This window comes from Cavia porcellus, unplaced genomic scaffold, assembly GCF_034190915.1.
Source record: "Cavia porcellus strain 051 isolate PalLab524CR breed Dunkin Hartley unplaced genomic scaffold, mCavPor4.1 scaffold_32, whole genome shotgun sequence".
Lineage (NCBI taxonomy): Eukaryota > Metazoa > Chordata > Mammalia > Rodentia > Caviidae > Cavia > Cavia porcellus.
The window spans coordinates 41,762,872-41,789,909 of NW_026947515.1; the positions used below are offsets into that span (position 1 = coordinate 41,762,872).

At 42.1% G+C, this 27,038-nt stretch overlaps 2 protein-coding genes across 5 annotated transcripts in view; one reads left to right on the forward strand and one right to left on the reverse strand.

The window, feature by feature from the left end:
* Nucleotides 1–258: 258 nt before the first annotated feature.
* LOC134474303 (F-box/LRR-repeat protein 6-like) overlaps nucleotides 259–27,038 on the reverse strand; it is a 104,882-nt gene continuing 78,102 nt past the window's right edge. The window contains exon 2 of the mRNA XM_063241808.1: nucleotides 259–3,183. Coding sequence (XP_063097878.1) covers nucleotides 2,588–3,058 — 471 coding nt within the window. The 5' untranslated portion in view covers nucleotides 3,059–3,183 and the 3' untranslated portion in view covers nucleotides 259–2,587. The remainder of the gene's footprint in view (nucleotides 3,184–27,038) is intronic.
* Nucleotides 3,044–27,038, forward strand: part of Arhgap44 (Rho GTPase activating protein 44) — a 191,744-nt gene continuing 167,749 nt past the window's right edge. For all 4 annotated transcript variants that reach the window (XM_063241806.1, XM_063241804.1, XM_063241805.1 and 1 more), the window contains exon 1: nucleotides 3,044–3,183. In XM_063241806.1, coding sequence (XP_063097876.1) covers nucleotides 3,131–3,183 — 53 coding nt within the window. In that variant the 5' untranslated portion in view covers nucleotides 3,044–3,130. The remainder of the gene's footprint in view (nucleotides 3,184–27,038) is intronic.

The following is a 27,038-nucleotide window of genomic DNA, read 5'->3' on the forward strand; positions in this document are numbered from 1 at the left end:
TTTCCATAAAACCATTTGGAAGCCGGGGGTGGTGATGCATGTCTGTAATCATTTGGGAGGCTGAGGTAGGAGGATTGCTATGAGTTCGAGGCCAGATTGTACTACATAGGGAACCTCTAGAAAGAAAAATACACTTTGGACCTAACCTGACAACTTTGTGTGTATGTGGTGGTGGTGGTGGTGGTGGTGGTGGTGGTGGTGTGTGTGTGTGTGTGTGTGTGTGTGTGGCTGACTACTTTATTTTGAACTTTATCTTTTTTTTTTTTTTTTGTCTTTTTCCTTTTTATTGGTACTGGGGATCAAACTCACGACTGCCTGCTTGCAAGGCAGGCGCTTATGCCGCTGAGCTAAATCTCCAGCCCCCTTGAACTTTATCTTTACCAAGAATCTCTTCATGGTCCCTCAGTGTTCCTCATCTGCTCAAACTTCCCACTTATTTTTGAAACACCTGTATCAATTTGTATTTCCCTAAAAACAAAGAGCTTATTTCAAAATAAGTAAACATAAAATTACAAATATATTCTTGTATATATTTTTGCACCTATGTTTAAATCCTTTTCTTCATTTTGACATTTTGTGTTTCAGTTTTTCTTTCTCCCTTTCTTTAGTTGTATTAGCTTTTTCCTTTTAAAAATAGCCAGTTATCTTTCTGCCCTCACATCCGGAGTGCTGGAATTATAGGCACACACTACGACACTTGGTTAACAGAACTACTCTTAAAACTTAAAAGTGGCCTGAATCATTTGTGGGGATAGTTGTTTAACAAGAATATCCCATGATGATCTTGACCTCAACGAGGAGATGAAGTTTGATCCCTTTTTATAGAGATAAACATGAAACATATGGACAACGACATAATCTGTGCCTACACCATGTGCTTCCTTCTTTCTCCCTGCATTCCGTCTCACCCATCAGCATCTCCCACACCACACAGCTTGTGGATCCTTTGGATTAAGTAGGCTAGTATATCCTTCATGGCAGGCAGCTATTCTTACAACCTGGTCTTCTTTACAAACTCCATTCTCCAACATACATTTCTTTTCTTTTTTCTTTTTTTTTTTTTTTTTTGGTGCTGGGGATTGAACTCACGCCCTCGCATTTGCCAAGCAGGCACTTATGCCGCTGAGCTAACCCACCTCCAACACACATTTCTGAAGTATGCTTAAAAAGACCAAAAGAGGAGATTTAGCATCTCTTTCTCTTTTTCTGCATCATCATTCCTTCCCTGAGGTAGGAAACAAAAATATACTAGTGACTGTTAAGCCTATAAATTGTGACTAAGGAACTACATCTTAAGTCTTACTTAATTTCATTTAATTTAAATTTCAACAGCCACATGTGGTCAGAGGCTACTTGTAAAGGATAAGGTAAGTCTAAATATTATCATAAAGTTGCTAAAATTCAAATAGTGCACTTAGCGTCTCACTATTATCTATGCAGATAAAAATCATGTGATGCCATGGATTTTGAAATTTTAAAATGAAAATAACTTCATTTTGTACAAACATTATATTGACATTACAGGCATATACAGCGAGTTAAAAGCAAATAATGCCTTCACTTGTTAATTGGCTGGAGCTGCCTGACCTAATAAGCAGAGGCTAAATTCACAATTAATTAAGAATTTCATGTTCATTCAGCCAAGACATGCCTCAAACCATCTTTTGTTCAGCTGGCCAGCAAGTTACTGAGAGCCATATTTAGGACATCCTGTGACTATAGTCAACATATGCAAAATATTTAATTTTGAAAAAGTACTTTCATCTACTAGAATAGGGGTTCTATCGTAGAATAAGATCTTTTACTATTATGCTAATTATCATATTAGTTCTAAATCAATATTATACATTGTATTACAGAGTTAATATATGTGCAATTTGATTATTAGTAGTTTAACAGTTTTCTATCTTTGCTGTCTATCGGGTAGCATTATTTCTTTACTTGAAAAGAGGAAACCTCTTAGAGAGGTAAAGGAATTTTCCTAAGCTTATATAACAGGTACGTGGAAATTATATATATATATAGGAAATTATATATATTTGATCCAAAGCCCCAGCTACCCTACGATGCATATACCATACTGCTGTTACTTGGTAAACGGTGACATCTAACTGCAATCACCCATCTTGTCCTATGGATAGCCCTGAAGAAAGCCACCAATGACAATAAAAATGGTGGCATATAGGAAGCTGCCACCGTTGATGTTCTTGGTCTTCTGACGGTGGAAAGGAAATGGGAATCGCTGGGATTGGAATCTAAGCCATACAAAAATGCCTTCTCAGTCAGCCTGGGCCGGCAGACGCCATGCCCCTGTGATTCTGTTCTTTTATGCTGACTTCTGCTTATTTGCTGAAAATTAAGAACGACATATCTAGGATGCATGCTTTTCCTGGTATCCAATCCCTGTGCCTGCCCCAAGCTTAACCTGGCACTTCAACTTGAATCAGGTGACTTTATACTACTAAATGAACCTCTAGCCTGTGTCTTCCTGCTGTGAATTCAGAACAGCTGGGACTCACACTTAAATGCAATAGGTGACAGATGCTCAGTAGTTTTATTTGCTGTTGCATTTTTTGGTTTCATTTTGTTATTTTTTTTTTAAAAACAGGAAAACATTTTTCTTTACTAGAATAACCCTAAAGTGCAAAGCCGAGGGCGACGACGCTGCCCCCTCCCGCTCCCTGCAAACTTTGGCCAGAAGGAAGGTGGGCACCAAGTGGAGAACTACAAGTCCCAGCATGCACGGCGCTCTCCGCACAGGCGCACGGGGACCCCCGGCCAGCCAGCCAGCCAGCCAGCCTGCGGAGACTCCCCGGTCCGCGCGCGGGGCTGGGGCTGGGGTTGGGGTTGGGGCTGCAGCCTGAGGCGACCCGGCCGGCGCCGAAGCGGCTGGGGGCGTTGCTATGAGGGGCCCGCGGCGTGCGTGAGGAGGATGAAGCCCGAGGCAGCGCGGCAGCGGCAGGAGTAGGCTGTGGTGCCCCCGGCAGGGAGCCGTGCGCGGGCCAGACGGCTCCGCAGTGCCGCCGCCGCCGCCCCGGAGGCTCCGCGCGGGAGCCATGTAACCCCGCGGCGGGCTCCGGGCTGCTCCGTCCTTCCCCAGCTCGCGGGCTAGCGCGGCAGCGGGGCCACGATGAAGAAGCAGTTCAACCGCATGCGCCAGCTGGCCAACCAGACGGTGGGCAGGTAGGTCACCCGCTGGCCGCGGCGGCCGCTGCGCGCCCGCGAGGCTGCATCCGCGCGGGGCGCACAGGTGCTGGAGCTCGCCGGCCTCCCCGCCCTGCTCGCCTTCCCTTTCCCCGCGCTGCCCCCATCTGGGCTCCGCTGGCAGGCGCGACCCCCCGGATCTGGAGTTCCAGGACCCTGGAACTCTCCTCGCACACTGCCTGCTGGTCGCGGCGCTGGTTGCCAAGCGCAATGTGTGACGCATCCTTTACCTGCGTCCCCAGCTGCCCCTTCACCTCGTCCTCCCTGCCTTTTCCCTGGACTCCCTGCTCCCTCTGGCCTTGTAGCTTCCTGGAAACAGGTGTTTGCTCTGATGGTGCCTCGGGCAGCCCAGCCGCAGTGATCTCCAGAGATCTCTTCCCTTACCTGACCCTGCGTCGAGTTCGGGGTTGCCTCAGAGTCCAGGGGAAGTGTTTGGCCTGTTGGGCCTGCCCCTCCCGCCGTGTTTGTTTTCAGGGACTGTGACTGTACGAGATTCTGGATCACTTTCTTGGCCGGGTTCCCCCAAGCCTCTGGTGGTGGGGAGAGGATGGCGGAGATGGAGGCGGGGGAGTAGTGGGCAGAGTAGAAGGTGCTGGTGGCCTGGCGCTGCCTTCCATTGATTTCAGCAGAGGGAAGGAGGCTGGCTGCGAAAAAGGAGGTCCAACTCCTTTGGCAGATGAGATAAGCGGAGGATCACAGCCAGGCAGGAGATGGGGACCGGGGTGCCACTGCCTCGAACAGCTAGGCCCTTAAGCAGCTGGAAGACCCAGCCTGCCTTCATCACTGTGAAAATGAGCTGCATTGGGGCCAGAGTTTCCAGGAGTGGCTGCACGGGGAGCCAGTATCTGTTAAGGTTACATAAGGATTCTGGTGGGGTCTTTCCCAGAGCTAGACATTTTCTGAATAGAGAATGTTGTGTGGTAGAGGGGATTTTTCATACCTTCTGTCCCAGGGGAAGGATTTCGTGTCCCTGCTGTGGCAAAGGAATTCAGGCATGCAATTCTAAAGCAGCCCTAAAGCAAAGAGCCCAGCCCTGGGTGCAATTCAAGTACAAGCTCAACACCTTGAGTCGAGTCAAGTGTTCTCCACTAGGTTTATCAAGAAACCAAATACCTTCCTTGAGTGGGGAGTGGAGTTGAGCAGGCACCTGCAGGGTGGGTGTGAGGGCTTCTTGGGAGTAAGTGCCATCTAGACTCCCATCTAAGCACACTGCCCCAGTTACAGTGGGCATTTGAGGGCAGGGGATGCCTTGGCTTCTCATGCTTCTGGGCACTCCAGATGGTTTCCAAGTAACAATGTCTAAAATTGACTTGGATTCGTTTTTCTTTCCTAAACACATGTGCTTTCACATGAGGGGGAATTTATGAATAGCAGAGTCAGATTAGCCCAGATTTTTGGCACGGTGTTGCCATAAATATAGCCTCACGTGGACCGCCTTTGGTAGGTTGGGTGCTGAGATAGTGTTTTCATGTTATTGCTGGTTGAGCAGATGACACGTTGACCAGTCTTGAATGTCTAGGATTTCTGCGTCACCCTGCAGGCTGGCACTGGTTATCACATCAGACCAACCAAGTGCTCAGGAGGTCCCTGACTCTACACACAGGGATCTGATATATCAGTGCAAGGCTAGATTCTAAATGTTCGGAGCTCTCTATGCTGTCTCTCTGGAACACAACTCTGGCATTTTTTCAGGACTTATTTTTAAGTGGTACAATTTTTGAACTAGGAACATAGTACCTTATTTTTCAGCCTCATTCACGGAGGAAATGAAAGAAGGTAAGAGGGGAATCGAATCTCAGCAAAAGTGCAGTCTTTTTGAAAGCATGTTCTCACTAGTACAAAGTAACTTCATCTAGAGATGCCTACGAATTGTTGGGACTTGGCTAGATATTGCTGTGTGGATGTGTCTTGTCTCTATCAGATGGCATCATTCTATCGTTCCTCAGGTACAGTGACAGCCAGACTGTATCTATTTTGGTGAAATCTAGAGAGAACCTTTTACAGCACAAATCACTGCATGTTGCCCTGCAGCTTAGAAGCTTCCAGTGGCATCTCGTCCCTCTTAGCATTGCCAGTGGTCTGTAAGCCCATGCCCAATTTGACCTCTCTATTTATTCTATTCTGCCCTCAGGAATGAGCTGTAACTGCATGTTCTTCCTCGAATGCCTTGTAGGTAATTGATGCTCATTGATACTTATTGTCAAGATTAAAAGTTTACTCCTGATTCCTGAGGGAAAATGAAAGGAATAGCAATTTCTTTACTCTACTGAAAAGGTTGCAAGTCGTGACCCTGTATATGTGGGAGCAGAAGGGCCAGAATTGGCGTCTCATTTGTTGAAGTCATTGGAAACACATGGGATTGAAAGTCTGGACTTTTTGATGTTAGATGTGGATTTATGAAAGCATTTGTAGAATTGCTTTAGGAAGCCATTTATTTCTTGTCCTTGTGACAAGAAAGTGACAACTTCTCTTTCTCTTAGAGATGACTAGAGGTCGGCTTGAAAGTTGCCCTTTCTTGTGGCTCTTTGCTCTGCTTCTAGCAAAAGGCTCAGGTCACTTGAGCAAGGTAGGGTTTGCCTGATTGAAATGCGTTCTGATAAACGACTAGTGCTTTCCATTGAAGTACTCTCATCCAAGGAGTAGACATCAGCGGTTATAAAAACGAGTTGATAAAACACATTGTATTTAACGGGGAAAGGGTTTTCTCGCTTCTTTGGTCTGTTTCTCCAGTCTGCACATTTCTTTGGCCCTGAACTTTCTACCATCAGTCCCTTTATGTTCGTTTGTTTTATGGGAAGCACTCCTTGGCCACTGTGCACCTAATGGTTGGGCACACAGGCTGTTTAATGATAAATTTCGACTGCTGCTTGGTAATCTGGAGCTCACCTCTCTGCACATTAGGTTCCTTATTTGTAAAATGGGCATCAAGGATTAAATTGTGGTAATGTGGTAATCGTGGTAACGATGATGAGATTGCCTCTGAAGAGCACTGCACACAGCTCTCAGCACGAGGAAATAATAAATAGTAGCTACAGATGTCTTTGGGTAAGTGTAATACCAATGCTATTCGACTGTATGTACTATGACGTACTCACATTGATTCCGTAAGTATTTATTGAAGGCCTACTGATGTGCCAGCAGGCATTGGTCTGGTTCAGGGAACAGCAAATGCCTTGCTCTCTTGAAACCTGCATTATGAAGGCAGGCTGTGGTTATAATGGCAGCTGTGTTGGGATTTCAAATCTGTGAAATTGTATGATTGTACTGGAATTTTTACACTATTTTATTCTTTTTCTCCTACTAGATTTTAATCTTTTTGGGGGCAGGGACATCCAGCCCACATTTAGCTTATAGTATGGTCTTTGAACTCCTTTAGGAACTGAATGAGTAAGTTAGCAAAAGATGCATGTGTTCTGGGTGGGGAGATCCTTCAAAGATGGGAAAGACGGATGCAATGTGTTTTCAGTTTTGTGATGGGAGTAGACATCCAGAGGAATGAAGAACAACAGTACAGCTGGATTTTGGAAGGATAGAGCAGGACTTTAAAAAGGATTGAGTTCATGCCTGATACATGGCAATATTTTTTTAAAACCTTCTAGTGGTCGTGGTGGGATGCATCCAGAAACATACGGACTATTTTTCATGGAAGTGTGTTTGGCTTATATTGGGTGAATCAAAGCCCTAAAGTGAAATCAAATTACCAAGATAGCTATAAAGTGAAAGAAAAAAATGGAGAAAGTAAAATCTGCACTTTGATTTGGCGAATAGGATTATTATCTAATCTGCACCGTGGGGGTCCCTGTAATCCTCACTCAGAGGGCTGTCAGGAAGTTGGGGGGAGCCTGGCTCAACAGAAACAGTAGTTAATGAATGTCATTGTCATATTTTCTTTTGCTTGCCCATTAGTCTTGCAAACATGTTAGTTTCCTAAAAATAAAGGGTTTCTTGGAGGTGGATTCCACCAGAGCCACTGCCCAGTGATGGCCTCAAATGGGGTCTGCACTCTTGCGTGAGAATTGATGAAGTTCAAGGTATCTGAGAGTAGGCAAGTAGTCATGGCCGGCTGGGTTGGTTGGCTTGTGTGGTTTCTGAGGCTGAGAGAGGAGGGAGATAACGGTTTGTCTCCAGAACTCTGTTCTCTGCTCCTAGACTGCTCAGAGTGCAGGGAGCTGAGCTGGCTTGTCCGGGGCACAGCTTTGCCGGGCACCACTGCTGCTGTGCGGCTCTCAGAACTGAGCTGCAGCGCTCCAGGCCTCAGTCAGTGGTCCAGAGCTAGAGGCTGAGGCTGCTGCGGCCTCTGGGAGTGCTGGCACTGCAGACATTTGCTCAGTCAAAGCCAGCGAGCATCTTTCCTTGAAGGTTTCTTTGAGCCACTTCCCTGTCCTTCAGTGGGCCTCCTAAAAGCCAGAACTGAATCAATAGGACACAGGGAAAAGTCAGCACCAAATCCAAATTAGTCATCAGATTGCTTCATTCCCTCCCTGCTCCTTCTCTGACTGTGATTTGAAATTGTCAAGAAACACAATTCCTACTGCAGTCTTCCTGTGAGTCGACCAGCGCCTCCCAAACCGCTACCTGTCACCCAGTGTTTCTTGAGAGTTTTGCAAGCTCAGACCTTTTCTCCCGCTGAGGTGTCTCTATGTGGCAGGGAACAGACTGTAGTAACCCCATGCTAGCAAATTTGGAAAGAACAGCTTTCGTTCTTGTCTTCTAAGCTCTTTTCTGGACAAGTCCTCTGGGTTTCACTGTCCGCTGGGCTGCTCTCTAGCAGTCTACATGAGGCTCGCTTGATTTCGTGCAGAATTCTCTTATTCTAGACCTTCAAGTCATTGAGGGAAGCAGTCCTCTTAAATAAGAATTAATCATTTCTCCTCCTATTTTGCTTCAATCAAAGGAATTATTTAGCAACATCAGCTCCTAATTTTTTCATGATGGAGCATTTTTTTTCCCTTTAGAGAAAGTCAATCAGTAGCCGTGTAGATAAAACAGTAATTTGTGCTTGTTTATTTTAGGAGGGATTAGTACCAACATCTCTTTCATTAGTAATCAAGAGCAGATTATTTCAAATGCCACTTCAATAGGAACAGTAAATAATAAAATTATGCTTCAGCTCTGCGTTGAGGTGTTTGTAGGTCAGAGGAGGAGCAATGAACAGGAAGGTCAGGGCTCCCTTTCGGCACAGGAACCTGGAACCCCACTGCCTTGGGCAAGCTTGTGGATGTCTAGTGATTTGAAACTCTCCTGTCTGTCCAGGAAGCAGATGTTTTTGCTTTCATTTTCCAACTTTAGAGCGTATTTTTAGAATAAATGTTTATTTTCCCACAGAATTCAATTTTTTTAACTTTCTTTTTGGTTACATAAGTAATATTTGTTTATTGTAGAAACATTATAAATTTACGGATGGGCAAAGAGGGAAAGGTCATCAGTAATCTCTGTTTTGGAGACAATAGGCAATATTTTGGATAGTCTTCAAAGTTTTAAATGGGTGTTATATCCAGTCGTGCATCGTTTAACAGGGATATCATTGGACGATTTCTTACTTGTGTGACCACTGTAGAGTGTATTCATACAAACTGAGATAGCTGTGACCTCATAATCACATGGGGCCTCCGTTGTATATGCACCAGGTCATTGAAATCATCAGTGCATCACTGTATATTCCTAAAAAGAGAGTAGGGACCATATTATGTGTATAAGTTCAAATCTAGTTTTCCTTTATATCTTCAATATGATCTCATGTCAATTCTGTATCTCTACAGTGTATTTTTCCATGCTGTGTAATATTCTGGTGCTATAGTTAACTGTTCTCCTTTTGCTGATCAAAATTTCTTACTGTTAACTTGCCTAATTGAAGTTTTACCAGTGAGATTGCTGGATCAAAGAGTACGAACTTTACAAACTCTTTGAATGTTTATATTTTACATATACTACTATACATGCACATTATTTTTCTGTCTTTGGTAGAATTGTCAAGTTCCCTCCCCCAATCCTGTCAGCAGCTAATTTTACAAGTTTGTGAACTATGTGGGTGAAAACAGAAACATTTTCTTTCATCTCTTTTAATTTTTAATGGGGTTGATCATTTTTTATGGTTTCTAGACATTTGTTGCCTTTTCTGAATTACCTACAACTGTCTTTGTGTTTTTTTTTCTTTTTCTTGAGACAGGGTCATTCTATACAGTTCAAATTGGTCTCTAACTCCACGCCAATGCTCTCACCTTGACCTCCTGCATGCTTAGGTCTCTTTTTCCCCCATCTAGAAGCTAATATTTGTGATCTTAGGTCTGTCGGTTTATGACTTATACCTCAATGTTATGTTTGGGAATCCTTTGCTCAGCCTTACACAAATATTAGTATATTTTTATTACTACCTGTGATAGTTATTTTATGATGAAATCTTCAATGAGTCATAAGTTTTGATGCACTGCATGAATGAGATCTCACGTTTAGTTTTCCTTATTTAAAAAAGCAGTGTCATTCATATATATTGCACTGAAGTATTATAATGTCCTAAAAGATTTCGTCTACTTGTACCTATTTCTAGGATTTCTAGTTTGTTTCTTGATTTGTGTTGTCAATTCTAGCAGGAACTGCCATGGGCTCAGCTGGCCAGATGAGGGCTAGTCCTTGTAGTGAGTTGGGTGGGAGGTGCAGGAGAGGCCAGCTGGGCTCCAATGAGGGTCACTCCGTGGCTTGGTCATTAAGACTCAAAGCCAAAGGCCTGGAATGGAGCTCATTGGTACAGCATCTGCCTGGCAAGCGTGAGGCCGAGAGTTAAATTCCTGGTACAAACAAACAGACCAAAACCTAACAAAACAAATTCTGACCCTGGACCACAGCTAATGTCTTATCTTTTCCACTCGTGAAAGCAAATTAACCATATTTTCTCGGCCTGGTTCACTTGTTTACTCTCTAGTATTTTCTTGACTGTATGTATTTAGTTGAGGAAAACTGACATTTTTGCAACATTGAATATACATGGTGGTTCTTCATTTGAGAACAGGGCATATTTTTATTCAAATATGTTTCTATTTCTATAAAGCAACTTTTGTCTATTTAGGTCATACCCAATTCATTTTTGGACAGTTCATCTCTGTTACTATAGTTTTGGTGATTAAAGCCATTTGTTATTGTTTTTATTCTTTATTGCTAGAATATAGGAAACTAACTGACTTTTATGCAATTAGCAGGTGTCTATGTGAGTTATCTCATTACTTTAAAATAAGTTTTAAAACATTGAGATTTGGGATTTCCCTGCGGACAGTCGTATCTTCTGCAAATTAATATTTTTGCATTTTTCTTTGTGGTTTTTATTTTCTTGCCTAGTTGCATTGTCTAGAATTTATAGAACAGTATTAAAATAGTGTGGCAATCTGTGGTTTCCACATTTTACTCAAATTGCCAGGATGATTAGAGAAATTTTGTTTTTTAGTCATGTTACATATTACATGAATTTTGTTACTGAGTTTTTTTCTTTGACATCAAGGTTAAAATTCAATATCGTGCTTTTACTGACAGGATAATCCTGATGTTTTTTGTTTAACTCATTAATATTTTCTCAATTATTTCATACAGATTTACGGAGCATTTGCATGTTTCAGAAATTGTTCTTTTTGCTGACAATGTATCATTGACTCCTGCCCATATGTTCTACAATGTGCTTCTACAATGTGCTTAAACCTTGATTGATTTTTAATATTGAACTTTCCTTGCCTTCCTGTGATCCAGCTTGACTACGGTTTGTTCATTTTTTTCTATATGGCTGGATTTAATTATTTTGTTTAGGGTTTTGGTATTCAGTGTTTGTAAGTGAGAGTTTTTGCAGTTTTTCTTTTGCTATACATGTCATGTTTTGGTAGCAGCCTAAAACCGAATTGTTCAAGCCTTCTTTGTGGAATGTTGAGATTCTTTGAAATTGGGAGTAGCTTTCCAAGGACATTTTTAAGATGTAGTTCTTTGACAATTTTCCAAATTTCTGCAATGGTCATTAGGCTAGTCATGTTTTTTAGAGTCACAGTGAGTATTTTATGGAAAAGCATCTATTTTATCATGATTTTTAAGTTTTTAAAAAGTATAATAGAATCTTCCTTGAATATTTCTGATAGGTTTGCTACTTTGTATTCTCTCCCTATTTCCCCTTTGATTACCTTTACTTTAGAGTCTTCTCACCACCCAAATTAGCATTTAGGTTTAATCTTGCTATGTCCAGTGGGCCTGGGGTCTACAAGGTCCCCAGACTCACCTTCTCTGGGCTTATTCTCCAGTGCAGAAACAGAAAGGGGGTCAGAGAAGAGCATTGCAAAGCAAAAGTAATTTTATTGTAGGCATTGCAAAAAGAAGTGGTAAAGAGCCACTTGAGAGGCGAGGTAGAGCCCAGGCTGGTACACCACTGAATGGGGTACACCACTGAATCTGGGGTGGCAGTCTTGTTTTATAAAGTAGAGAACCCTGACCCTGTCAACCCTCCGAGGGCTGATACTTGATTGATTGGATATTGGGCTTGTTGCTAGGGGTTTGGTCTTGTGGGCTAATGGAGGGATATCTGTAGGCATGGCAGCCTACCCTAGGAGGGACAGTGTTACCTGCACAGAGAAGTGTCAAAACCACAGGCCATCAGCTTCAAGCCATGAAGCGGATTGAAAACTGCTTGCTCATAGGCACACAGAGCCTGCGTATTTTTTTTCCCTGTAAGAAGGCCCTGGTTTTTATTTACTTAAGGGTCCTTTCTGTGTCTATAATGTAGTCTCATTTGCATTTCTTTCTCATTAGTTCTTAGGTAAAAGTTTTTTATTGTTTTTTTTTTTTTTTGCCAATAATTTTTTTTTTCTTTTTCTTTTTTCTGGTACTGGGTATTGAACCCAGAGCCTTCTCAGTGAGCTCTATCCTCACCCCTGTTTTATTTTTTGAGACAGGATTTTATTAAATCACTCAGTTGCCCAGATGGGGCTTTAACGTGCTGCTCTTGCCCAAGACTCCCAGACTGCTAGGTTTACAGGGATGTACTACCACATCCAATTAAATTTTGCTGTTTTTAATGTTCAGAATTTTTCCTCTTGATTTCTCTGGGCTTATTATGTCTTTTCTGTGTTCTTTAGTCTGCCACGTGGTATGTCAGGCTAAGTCGGTTTCTGCCATGGTAACATATACATTCTGCAACTTCGAAACTTCTTATGGTTCAACATAGCAGTTTATTTTAGGCTATGTGTTATGATTTCGGGAGACTCCCAAGAACAACTTCCTCCATGTGGGATTTGGGAATCTAGTCGCTTTCCATCTTCCCCACCTTTTGCCTCCTCCTTCAGAGCTGCTAAAGGTGAAGACAGAATATAGAAATGGCATTCTGGCTCTTAAATGCCACTGGAATTTACAAAGGTCACTTTGTGCACATTTCATTGGATGGAACTAGTCACAGAGCTGCTCTGGATAGGACTAGAGACAGGGAGCCTCCACACAGCGGAATCCTGATCTGTCTATTATCGTCCCGTTCCTTCTGCACATGGTCCCCTTTGCCTGCCTTTGCCACTGTCCAGGTAGGAGGATATTCTCTGTCTCCATCCGAGAAGGTTGACTGTAGATTCTCATCGTCTTTCCCAGGAATTGTCACATCTGTCAGAGAGGATCAACATTAATCAAATATTCACGGCTTCTCGTTGGTGTGTGTACACACACACACACACACACACACACACACACAAATGGGAAGAAGAGTAGTTAACAGGATGGAAACTGAAACCTCTCCCTAGCACACTGAAATGACACCTACTCCATGAGTGAGATTATTGCTGAGATTAAATGACATAATAAATATAATATCCTTAGAATAATTCCTGGTTATAACAAGCCCTGCAAAAATTATAGTTATGACCGCTGTTCCTTGCTGTAAGCCTCTTTGACCCGAAGCATTTATTTCGACCTAATTCATATTCCAGAGTACCTGAAAATTATAATTGCAATGAGTGTCCATTTGTGTTTTTTTCAAATCAAGCTTAGTTTTCTCTAGTTAGCCAAGAGCTAACTAGATAAAGTCCCTTGAGGTCTCAATAATGGTAATGACCTCTCTTGTCAATGTCCAAGCATTTTACCAATCTGGTTAGTCTAGCTTAAGCTACTGCCCCAAATCTGAGTGTCTCGCAGTACTGGTCAGTGCAGGTGAGCACTCCTCCACCACGCAAGGCTGCCATAGATTCTGCGCAGTTGTGTTTCTCCGATGGTACAGGCAGGAAATCAGGATGTAATGAGTCTCACTCTGGCTCCTAATATTTTTTCTAGAAGTGGTATCTCATTGGCCAAAGGTAGTCAGCTGGGTACACGCACTCCAAATGGGCTGGAGAAGGCAGTCCTGCCCGCGACATGGAAGGGAGTCACAAAGCCTTGTCTCTGTCATCTGTTGCAGGATCTGGGCTGTGAACCTTGGGGAATCTTTCAGTTTTCAGTTTAGGTGGTTTTTAGAAATGCTAATTAACTGCTCCTGAGTGGAATAAAAAGAAAATGTCACATCCCTTTAGAATAATGGAGTGTCTCGTGTGTAGCTCTAACCATGAAGAGCATAAAACAAAATTTCTGCCAATAGAATATTCTTCACTTTGTTTCCTTTTTGTAGTTACTGCAAAAGGCGGAGAACAGTGCCTTTCAGGAGCTCTCTTTTTCCTTTATGTTGGAAGAAGGCAGCTTCTTCTCTGTGGAAGCCTCTGGAGACTGCAGCACAGTGTGTGACTCCAGCAGGGACCTGAGAAAGTGCGGGCTGAGAAAAGGACGTGTCAAGTGTATGGGGCTTGTAGGTGGAACAGTCTCAGGCACGCTGCTGCCTCTGCCACTGTCACTTGGTTCCGAGACTGTTTAGGAAGTTCGTGTGGTACTTTACAGACCTCCTGCGTAGGTAGTCCTCGGAACCACACACAGCGTAGATTCTCATGCCCACCTTCCCATCATTTTGTACCCGTCTCAGGGTGGGTAAGCCTGCCGCCACTCTTGGTTACATGGTTGGTGCAGAGAAATGTTTAAGATAAGGAAACAGGATGCAGAAGTGCATACAGAGTCGAGATTGTACACTGTTAAAACAAATGGGATAGAAAAGACTGAAAAACAACCAGGAAAGACCCTGGGTGTTTATCTCTGGGTAGGGTGAGGGTGATTTGCTCTCTCCTGCCTCTGTTTGCCTTCCAAGTTCTTTAAAATAAACGTGTATTTTATTTAAAACCAAAAAAGTTCCCAGTACTCAAAATGAACGACTTACAGTGAGACTTTTAAAATATATAATAATTTAGTGTTAAGGCCCTAAAAAGTCTGATTATCTAAATACAAATATGTTTAATTTTCACTTGAGCTTCAGATTCAAATACAGGAGACTTCTTATCAATGCTTTGTAAAGGATAGGCTGTCAAATCTCAGGCTAGGGGATAAATAGTCTAATATTAAATGAGGTGTTAATAGATTTTTAGTTCATTACTGCTATTTTTTGTTATAATTTTTATTTTTGGTATCGGAATCAAAGTCAGGACTTCATGCTTGTTAGGCAGGCACTGTGCCACTGAGCTATATCCCCAGCTGGACTTATAGATTTTTATTTTGTCCTTTTTTTCTCGTCTATATCTTTTTGTAAATGACATGTAGTTGTACGTAATTATGAGGTATAACTTGATAATTCAGGTATATTTATAATCAATCAGGATAATTAGCACTTTTATCTCATACATGGATTATTTCTTTTTAACTGATGCATGAAAGTTGGACACATTTATAGGGTACCATGTGGTATTTTAATATATTTTTAGATTGTATGTAATGTCCAAATCAGAGTAAACATCTAATTTTAAGTATTATTTCTTTGTAGTGAAACTATTTCAAAATTCATTTTTGTAGCTTCTTCTGAAATATATAATGCATTATGGTTATCTGTAGTCACCCTAAGGTGCAGTAGAACACCAGGTCCTGGGCACCAGAACCCCGGGGAGTTAGATCTACAGTTCCGTTGCTGGAAATTGGAAAGGTGTCACATTTGGGAACATGGTCTGTATGACATGCCGCTGAGGACAGTGGTTCTCCCATGACAAGTTAGGTTTCTCTGGTCACAGGAGCAGAAATAGACTGACTAATTTAAGCAAAAAAAGGAGTCTGGGGAGAGCTCGACCATGCAGCCTGTGATGCAGCGTTGCAGAACAGTCAAACGGGCTTCTCAATTGTTTTCTGTTGTTGGACCACACACGTGATTCACAGATGCGAATCCGGTTGCTCAAGTTTGGATCACAAGACCTAAGCACCCCTTAGGAGCAATGGGATAATAGAAGGTATTCTTGATGGACAGCCCATACAGACAGCAATGAGGGAGGGGCATTTTGCAAATGGAAACATGATGGGCAAGGTATGATGCCATTCAGAATACCCAGATGTTGATTGGGTTCCCTAATGAACCGCCTCATCCCCTCCCTTTTCTTTAGTCAGTCAGAGATCTTTGATGAATATGTTTCCTGGAATTCAAGGAACTCATTTTTTACACCTGCAATTCTAGTTACAGTGAAGCTATCTCTGAATTATATTTTAATTGATTTCTTATTTTTTGTTTCTTTTTGTAATTTTAATTATAATCTGTGCCTCTAGCCCTGACTGTGGCATTGACCCCCATGTTTCAAATCTCTCTTTTTTTTTTCCTACAGTGTAGTCTGAACCATATTTTTGAATACCTGGACTGAAAAATGTCAAGTTTTCCTCTTTCTTTATCAAGTTGTGTTCTGTGGAAAAACAGTCTAGCAGGAGCGTGTGACGAAAAACTCAAGGGCTGTGAGAAATTCTGTATACTATAAATTTCTCTTAGAAATTGATAAATAATTCTGCAATTTAAAAAACCTTTCAGTCCTTTGTGTCTCCTAGAATGTTTTAAATTTGTGTCTTCAGAATGGATTAGACTATATGGAAATGATTCATTTTCTTTTAAAATTTATTTTTAACTGGCATATAAAATCATATGTATTTAGGGGTGCCATTTGATGTTTTGATCCATCTGTACATTGTGTATGTTCAAATAGCAATAAAGAAACGTTATTTCAGATGACAGGGCACCCACAGGTAGACAGCATGCACGTTCTTTGTGATTTCAGACACTTGCTGTTTTTTTTTTTTTTTTTTTTTTTTTGCATTTTTCTTTGCCCTCGTTAGCACATCAGCCTTCTCCTATTAACTTTCCTATGGTCAAAATACAGCTGTTTGCAACAATTAAGGCGTTTTGCTTTTGTATCTACAAGCCAAAGAGGAAGCAAATACCCCAAGTAGTCATGATCATGGGTTAAGGGTCTTTCACCATTAACACCTGCCAAAGGGAGGGGACGTGGAAGCCTTTGAACTCATGGGGAAAGTAGGATCATGACTGCCTTAGAGCTGTCAAGATTCCATCTGGAATTAGAGGCCAGTGGCTTCTTCTGACTCAAGAGACTATGGCAGAGGGATGGATACCTGAACAAAATTAGAGTTCCTTTAGAAAGAAAGAACAGAGCATAAACAGCCAACAGTGTACTGGGTAACTTTGCTCCCCTCAGCATTTTGAGTGTGCAGATTCTTTTTCACGGGATTCAGTCCTCAGACTTGAGTGTGTGGACCACGTCATGGGGTGTGCTTTCATCTGGCATTCCGTGTTTCCACCTTTAATTAAGCTACTTGCTCTCCTGCTCACCAAAACTGTGCTTATATATTTCAAAGTAGCGAGTCACACTGATGGGTTGTATTGTGGGTGAGGTTCTGCATACACCTGTCTCTTGTATTAATCTGTACATCGCCAGCAGTGTCTGAAGCACAGAATTAGAAGGGACTCCAGAGTCACCGGTCAGGTTTATTCTCAGCCTCTGGTTCCCATGCAGGGCCTTCCAGTCTCTCCCCACGATCTGATCGCCCTTACCCTGTCTTCCCACAGAGCTCTCCTTGTTCTCTTAGGTGACCTATTTGATGCTGCTTTGATTTCTTGTGGCTGGAAGTTTTGCATCCTCGCAGAGATAAGGATTTAAGGATTTAAGAGATAAGGACTCATCTCTGTGTGCTTTTTGTGTTTTGCAAATAGCAGGAGTAGATTTCCTCAGGATGGCAGTGAGGCTGTTTATGTGCTCTGAAAGAGGTCGAATGCGAGGTTTGTTTTTTTCCTTTCTTAATCACATTTAATTTGGGAATTCCCAGTTAACTCCAAAGAATGGTCCTTCAATCTTGAGCCATACGTATGCGATGGTATGGTCATGTGTATCAAAATCAATGTGGAGGGCGTGACACCTCACAGAGCATTCATTTAACAGGTATGTATTGATCACGACTGCCACAGGCTGGGCCCCTGGGAGGCAGACGGTGACGGTAACAGGCAGAATACTTAGAGGCAGTGCTCTTTACATTGGCACATGGGGAAGGTAATGAAAAGAGCAGGACTAAATGGGGACTGAACGGTGATGCAGCTCCCAGAAGACTTCAGGTGCTTTCACTCTGAGCTCTAGAATTAGGTGCCTTCCATGCTGTCCTGAGGTTAGGAGGAAGGGCTAGCAGCCTTTACACCTTTGCACTGATGCGATTGCTGATTGCAACTGGGCTTCTACTGGGAAATGGTGTGACCTTCCACTAAGGCAGAGTCAAGGGGAAAATAGCCTAGGGATGTCCCAGGCTTTTGACAGTAGCCAAGAATAGATAAATCCTTTATTCCTAAAGGGGAATCTGGTGTCCATCACACCTACTGTGTGCCTGGGCCTCTACTACACATGTGGGAATAATAGGAAAACAAGCGGTTACAGTGACATTATCTTTGATAAGGAGTTTATAGTGTGATGGGAACTTAAGTGAGGTTGACTAGAGGGAGTCATGAGAGCCAGACCTGCAAAGTCGGTAGCTGGATTAATATAGTGTGGCAGCCTCAAGAAAGGAAAATAAATTGTCAGTGAATGTCTAGATAATCACTGGGAGAAGGAGTGAGGCTTGTAAATAGCATAGCCCTATAATTATATATATTGCCCATACTATGATATTTCTGTTAGAGATTATGGAATTAATAATACTGGATCAGAAAATGAAAACCTGGTCGATTGGATAGTAGCTCTAACTTGTAAGGGCATGATTAAGCAGCAGTATAAATTACCAAGTGAACTCTTCTCGTAAGGTTTGAGTTGTAAGTGTGGATTTAGATGCTAGATTCACCTATATTCATACGTTGGCTTTATCATTTACTAGTTATTAAATCATGAGCGAGTAACGTAGGTTGTGTAAGCCTCAATTTTCTTACCTACAAAATAGGGGCAATGATGATACCTACATTACGATTTTATTTTTATGAATTTCAAATAGTTCCTGGGACAGAGTAAATTCTCAGAAAGTGAGCTGCTGCTGTTTTTGAACATGGGTCAGACGTGGGTTTTCCAGTGATCACTTGAGACTATGCAGTAGAAAACCAAGTGAAAGCTAGCAACACTAGCTTGAGAGACTAGTTAGCATATGATACTTTTAACTAGGAAACTAGTTAGGCACTGTGATTTTAATGAATGTCCCCCAGAGTTGCATGTGTAAAGGTTTGCTCCCAGGGGGGTGATACTGGGAAGTGCTGTGGACTTTTACGAGATAAAAGCCGTATTTTACTGAAATCAGACAGAGAAGGGTTTTTGAAGGGGAATGTGGGACCATGCTGGTTCTCTCTCTACTTTCCTACAAGATGTGAGCCCTCTTTCTCATTTGGGCTTCTGCTGTGATGTCCCCAAAGCAGTGGGGCTGTCTGATCTTGGACTAGAATCTCCAAAACTGTGAACTTAATAAGCCTTTTCTTCATAAGTAGCCTGCCTCTGGTATTTTGCTGTAGTGAGGTGAAACTGCCCAATACTCAAGGAAATCCTAGTGAGATCATGGCCATTTGGGTCAGCCTTGTAGCTGTGGGAATGGTATATATGGAAAAGTTCCAGATATTGTGAAAATGTGGAGTTGGCAGCCTTGGTGGATTGTCAGAAGCAGGAGGAAGGAGAGCCAGCTACTGCTGAGGTTTAGACTTGGGTAACTCTTAGGAGGTCAGCAGTCACTATGAGGCAGCCTTTAAGAAATGCGAGGGGAGAAACCCAGGAGGGTCGAAAGCTTAGGAGTCCAGGAAAGGAGTTAGCTTAGGAGTCAGCAATCATTGACAGGTAGGTGGAGCTGAAATAGAGGGTGTGCTATGAAATGGGTGGGTGTTAGATGGTATGGAACATGGGGATGGCATTCCCAGTTCAGCTTGGGGTGTTATCCGCTAAAGAAATCCTTGCTCTACACCATTGAGCTAGTTTTCAAGTGCTGCCCTAACAAATCTTCCCAAACTGGGTGGTGTAAACAATAGAAATTTATTTTGCGCCTAGTTTTGGCTGCTAGAGGTACTAAATCAAGATGCCAGGAGGCCCATACGCTCGGAAGGGAATAATCTGTTTCATACTGTAGTATAATAAAGGACATCCTGTGTTTGACCCCATGTCCTGGAATGGAACTTTAAAAATCCTTGAAATTTCTTTAACCAAGGGAATGCCTTTCTTATGCTAATAAAGTACTCTTGGTGGGCCTCCCCTAGGAAGCCTTAGCAGAGGGATATTTATCAAGTCTGTAACTAAAGGGCTGTGCATTTGGGCCAGCCAAACCTCTGGAGAGGGGAGGGAAGGGATGGAGACCTAGGATTGCACTGAATCTTGCGGCCCCGGAATTAATCAGCCATGTCTATATAATAAAATCCTGCATAAAAACTCTGGTACCCAGAGTTCAATAGAATTCCTTAGTTGGGGAACATATTGATGTACCTGGAGGATGATGTACCCTACTTCCTTTGAGAGAGGACATGGATACTTTGTATCTCTTCCTGCCCTAGAATTAGCCCTGCATTGTTCTTCTGATCACTTTTTGCTGAGTTACATCTTTTATATTCATATACCTCAGTACTTAGTACAACCATATAGCTCAGTACTTAGTACAGCCATATACCACAGTCCTTAGTATAGTCATATACTTCAGTACTTAGTACAGTTGTATACCTCAGTCCTTAGTATAGCCATATACCTCAGTCCTTAGTATAGTCATATACTTCAGTACTTAGTACAGTTGTATACCTCAGTCCTTAGTACAGTCGTATACCTCAGTCCTTAGTACAGTTGTATACCTCAGTCCTTAGTATAGTCGTATACCTCAGTCCTTAGTACAGTTGTATACCTCAGTCCTTAGTACAGTCGTATACCTCAGTCCTTAGTACAGTCATATACCTCAGTACTTAGTACAGCCGTATACCTCAGTCCTTAGCACAGTCATATACCTTAGTACTCTACTGCTTTCAAGCTTGTCACATTTGGTACTCAAAGCATTTTGATATGAAAATTTGTACTGGTATTTGTCCTTTGTTTGGTACCCATTACAAAAGCCAGAACTTGTGGGTGTTGATTGCTTCATGACTCACTACCCTTTCCATCTAAAACAATTTGTTTGGCACACAAGAGATAACATTAAGAATCAAAAAAATGGGATCACATCAAATTGAAGAGCTTCTGTACAGCAAAGGAAACAACAGAGTGAAGAGACAAATTATAGAATGGGAAAAATTTAGTCAGCTATTCCTAAGACAGAGGGCTAATACTTAGAATATATGAAGAACCCAAAAAAACTAGACTCCCACAAAATAAAAAATCAAAACATGATCTGTTAAAATGAACAGACACATCTTAGAAGTACAAATGGCCACTAAATACATGACAAAATGTTGAATATCTCTAGCTGTTAGAGAAATGCAAAGTAAAAAGCTTAGGAGTCTAGGAGAGGAGTTAGCTTAGGAGTTAGCAATCATGGACAGGTAGGTGGAGCTGAAATGGAGTTCTGTCTTACTCCGGAAAGAATGGCCGATGTCGAGAACTCAAGGCTGCATGGAGGAAAAAGGAACCTTGTTTCGTTGTTGCTGACGATGTAAACTAGTACAGACGTTATAAAAACCAGTATGGAGATTCCCCAAAAAACTAAAACAAGAGATTCCATTTGACTCAGCTGTTTTCCTTGGATATATCTTCCTGCAAGAACGATGGACAGCATGAATACCCATATTAATCAAAGCAGCACAATTCATAATAGCTGAATCTTGGAAGCAGCCTATATATGCATCAAAGGATGCATAAGTTAAGCAAACATGATATTCCATGCAGCGCTACTATAGATTAAAGAAGAATAAACTTGTCATTTGTAGGAAAATGGAAAAGACTATAATGTTAAGTGAATTAGATGATCTTAAATATCACATGGGTCTCTTATATGAGAAACTCAACATATAGATAAAAAGCAAAGTAAGAGCTATGTGATGGGAAAAAAAAATAAATGGAGAGAGCATGGAGAAAAATGCAGCCAGGAGGGAAGGGAGGAGAAGGGGATGTGAAAAGAATTGATGATCATGTATATTTACCGACTTTATGCAATGAGAGTGATTATTCTGTACTGAAAACATGTACTAATAAGGAAAATAAAGTGAAAAATATTGATGCTCGTTATGACTCCGGGTTAGCAGTGAGGGTTGAGGTGCCACTGTAAGATCCTTTACGTAGTCTGTAACCTCTCTCTCTCCTGTCCTTCCCTCCCTTCCCCCCTTTTTTCCTCTCCCTCCTCCTCACCTTCCTCTCTTCTAAGTGTGTATATGTATCTACATAGATATAGTTATTAACAGTTATATACTATATATTATGGTTTCATATATGTGATTATAATTTTAAATGCAATGCATTTGGTGAGTTCTGAGTCTTTTTAATGAATTATCAAGCTGCTGAATTCATAGGCAGTGGGGCAGATTCTGAGTAGCTTAGAGATACCCACAGTTTGTGACCAGGATATGAAGTGGAGGCAGTCACATGACACCTGTCCTGAACATGTTAGAACTATAGTCACTGTATAGTTAATGTCAGAATTGAATTGTAGGACACCCTGTTGTTGTTTGCGAACAGTGTGAAAACAGGCAAGCTTTTCTCTTGGCCTCTGGTGTTGCCAGCAATCCAGTCGCTTGGTGTTCGTTGGACACATTCCTCGTTTCTGCTTCCATAATCACCTGGCATTCTTCCCATGTGTCTTGGAAGGACACTAGTTAACATTGGGTTAAGAGTCTGCTCTATTCAGGTACAGCCTTCTCTTAAATAATTATATCTACAACAACCCTGCTTCCTGCTGTGGACACTTTCTGAAGTTCCAGTGGTTAGGACTGAACGCTTTTGTGAGGGGACACAGTTCAACTCACAGCAGTCTTGATACACACATTTCTCATTCACCAAACAGTTTCTGGCGAACCTGTTTTGAGCCCAGCTCTGTGTCAGAGCTGTGACAAAAACCAGAGGAGTAAGAATGCTGCCCTCCTTCCCCAGGAGAGAAATTGAAACCTAAAACATACTGTAGATCCCTGAGGCTGGTTTTTACTTATGTTGTAAGGTACTAGAAAACACTAGAATAATTGGGAAGACAGAACAATCACTCCTGACTTCAGTAATCAGTCAGGATTCACGGAACAAAAAGTGATTTAAGTTAGGCTTTATAAGGACCCATGTGATTCAGACAGATGGAGATGAGGAAAAAATATAACTGAAGATTTTAAGATAGCAAAATGTACAATAGCAAAGGGGCTTTCAGGTCTTGGTTTTGGACTTGGATAGAGTTTATTCTTTCACAAATAAGCTCATTAAGTAGAGTGTGAGGCATGGATGGGTGGGACAGTATCTGAATCCAATTTAAATGCACCAACATGTAGCCCTCGCCAAGATATGCTGACAGATGGAAGAGCAAAGTGCAGAACATTGTATGTTTTTTTTTTTTACCTGATTTTGGTAAAAAGCAGATGAAGTGAGTGGGTTCCCAAACATACATAATGAAGATGCATGTAAATAAATAGAGCACCACTGGAAGGATATAAAACATTGGCCACAGTTTCTCTGGATGACGAACAGGGAGGAGGAAGAGCCTGTGTTTCTCATTATTTGCATGAGCTAGTTTCAGGTTTTATTACAAATAAGTTACTAGTCTAACTGGAGTATCTTATTTTTCTTAACAAAGGCAATAGGCTCAGAGATTCACAGTCATACTATGTTCTGTCAAGGTCCTTACTTCTCCAGAGCAATGCTTTTATCAGTCGACTACCGAACAACAGCAGGTCCCACGCAGACATGCCACGGTCCTTGGTTAACGGTCCCTAGTTGGCCCAGACTTCTTTCTTACACTGTTGGCCAAGATTGCAGTCAGGCCAGTGTCCTAGCAGCTGCTTTAATCCTGCCCGTGCTACGTTACCTGGGATGAATTTGCTCTGTGTGCATGAGAGCTACCATGCACAAATGCACGGCCACACGAAGATGTGGCACCCACCACGCAGACCCTCATGTGGGCAGCTTATCCCGAGAGTGATGAACGAAGGCTGACGTCTGTCTGGGCTGATACTGAGAGCTCTCATGGAACTGGAACTCATGCCGGTCCATTCTTTCAGTGGCTCTTTGACCTCATCCCTTTGGTATCAGATTTTGAGATTTCTTCTCAACATTAAGAAAATAGTTATTTCTTTCTCCATCAGGTATCAGTGATGTTTCATCTTTTATGGTTGACCTCCAGCAGGGTTTTCTAGGCTTTCTTAGTCAATATTTCTTTTTGGTATTATTGAAGTGACGTGCTCTCCCCAGTGGAGTCTTCCGCATTCTGATGTACCCTAGGTGGTGGGGGACATGCCAGATCACATACGCATTATTGTCGCTGTGCCTACATCTAACACAGTTGTTTTTGTAACTTTTCTGTATCCTGAGCAGATTGAGCTAAATTTTGTACCTGAATGAAGACTGCAATGAGAGACAAGGAAGCTCATATAGAAGTATAAATATAAACATAAATACACACATCTGTGTGCATATATGAATGTGTGTTACATATTCGTGTATGGCTGTACGTGCCCACCTACAGGGTTACAGGTATATGTATTATCCTCCCACATTCCTTTTTGTCTCTTGTTCTTATTTTTACTTTTGATTTGTTCTTTCTCTTAAAAAAATAACAAAGCTGTTTTGCAGTTTAAAGAAGTAGATGCTCTGACTTATGCTTGGCTGTTCAGATCAAGTTGTTGTGTGGAAACCATTAAGCTTCCCCACTGTTCACACCCTATCCCATCCACACAGTGCCTAGGAAACCCTCGTTCAATTTTCCAGAGAAATCCCTCCTGCCTGCCTTTCCTACAGATCCCTCCTAGCTTTACAGAAAAAATGAGGACAAAAGGACTCCGCTGCAGGTTCTTCTGATTTTTAGAAAGGTGCTTGTCTTGCCTTTCTTGATTTTTTTTTTCCCCTGCCTCCTGGGATTATGTAGACTATAATAGAGGAGGAGGAGAGGCAGGGGTCCCCAGTGAGTTATGCTATATGGTACGTATTTACAGTATGCAAGCTTATTCATAGGTACCTTTTGTATTTTCTTATAAACATACCCCTTACACCTATTCAAGTGAGGGAAATAAGCAGTTTCTCCTCAGAGTCACGGAATATGTATTGTGTTCAATACTGAGAGAAATACAGAAATAGTCTTAGTGGGGTAGAAAAGCCTAGAACAGTGAATGAGACAATGCAACATATAACAGTAAGGTAATAACTAAACAATCAGAAGAGTTCCAGGTGGGAGAGTAGAATGACCACTGAGAATTATATGTAATAGAAAGGTCAATAGCAAATTGCATACAGCACGGCAGTCCTATAATAATACATCACCTAGGAATGTTATAGTCCAGTGATGGTGCCCAAACAGTGACCGAGAGCCCCCTTGTTTATTGCAAAGTGACATCACTGTAATTATACTCGAATACTGAGGTTTTAGGTTAGAAAAAACAACTCATACATTACCATATTTGGCCTTAAAAACAAATAATATGCTGTAGTGGATTGACAACTGGTAGTCAACTGTAACACCCAGCTGAAATGATTCAGTATGGTGCTGCGTATGGACGGCCCACCTGAGGATTGTTGCCAACAACATTGAAAAGAGACCTGGAGAAGAAGTAGTGTCTCTGGTTCTGCTGGTGCTGTTGGTTCTCCTGGAGGAGCTTGTTGCACTGACTTTCCTGATACGAACTGGCTGTTTTCATCATTGGAGGAGCTCAGGACCTTGGTATCTCCAAGGATGACTGTGGTACTTTTTGGGGAGCTCTGGTCCTTACTTTGAGCATCGCTTCCTGGCTCTAGTACAGATCCCGCAGCCTGCTGGCCCAGATCCTTCCTCCCACTGGCACGGACTTTCTAGCATCCACTGCTGACCTTTAGGCCTTCCTAGTATCCACTGCTGACCTTTAGGCCTTCCTAGTATCCACTGCTGACCTTAGGGTCTTCCTCATGCAGATCTGTAAAACAAACTTGCCTAAGGCATTGTCATGGGCTCTAGGTCTCCAGTTGAACTTGTTGGGGACATTATCATGGGCTCTAGGTCTTTAGTTGGAACTCATGCAGGACATTGCCAGGAACTCAAGCCCTCAGCTTGAGTTTCTAGTGTGTGGACAGATTTCCTACATTTTTTTGAATTTGACTTTTTGGGTGACTATTATAAAATAATCCTATAAATTATGTGTCCTGTAATAAATTGTTTTCCACCAGGGATATAGCTCAGCAGCACAGGCTTCTGCCTGGCAAGCGTGAGGTCATGAGTTTGATCCCCGGTACTCAAAAAAAAAATTTTTTTTTTTGTTTTCCTTTCCTGACTACAACACATGCATCCTTAGGTTTGTCACCACTAGTCTCATTGTCCTCTTAGTTTGTGAGTTCATTCTAAGATGCTTGCACAACAACAAAACCACCCAAGGACACATTCAAGAGAGTATATTTCTATTGTTAAATGCCACGTGACTATATAAACTATGATGCAGTTAGAACCCCCATGACTTCATTTTATAGGAAAGAGATTTTCCAGAAATCAAAGCATATAAGTGTCAGACTAAAACTCACTTGAATACAAGTCTGGATCCCAAATTGGCCATAGTTACACATGGATAACATTGCAAAAACTTGGAAAACGCCTTTACTTGTTTGCAAAACATCATGGAAGCGGGGGAACTTGAATGTGAACCTTTAACAATGGTGTAGAGTTAAATAAGGAGATGATCAGGCAGTTTGTAGGACGGGAGCCAGGTATAGACAGGTGGGAATCCTTGCAGTATGTCACAGCAGGGAGACAGGTGGAACTGTTCCGGGGAAGTGCGTGTGACAGTTAAGCTGTTAACTTGCTTGGCTTGGGAGCCACCTGAGGGATTCATACAACATACTCTGGGCATGTCTTGGTCACGGATGTTTGACCTTGGGCACTGGTTCTGGCCTCTGGCCCCTTCCACTCAGGCACCATTCTGCTCTCTTTCTGAGCTGCCATGTGCTAAGCATTTTCTTCCCCCACACCCCTTGGCCACAATGTTCCTGCCTTAGAGCCAGCCTACTATGGACTGAATACTCCAAGTGTGAGCCAAAAATAAGCCTCTCCTCCTTTAAATTGTGGGTGTGAGGTGATTTGTTCCCCACTGGGAGAGTTGACTAATATCGGGGTTACTGTGGGAGTCAGTGGGAAGTCTGATGTTATAAAGGCCGAACTTTGGAGAACTGGGGACCGAGATGTGGTCTGTTAGGGAATGGAAGGAATTAAAGGCAGTTGAAGAGAGAGTGAAATTGCTGGTGTGGTTGTTTTGGAAAAGTACTTTAGCTGCATTATGAGAGGCAGGTGGCAAAGAGCAGCCCAGAAGGAAAGGAACCAAAAGAGAGAATGTCCAGTAGAAAGCAGATTGGATTGACCTCTAGATTTTTTAGGCCTATTTGGGTTCAAGATAATGGTTTTCTTCATCCTTCACTTTTATTCTTTTTTCTTGAAGCTGTGAGTTT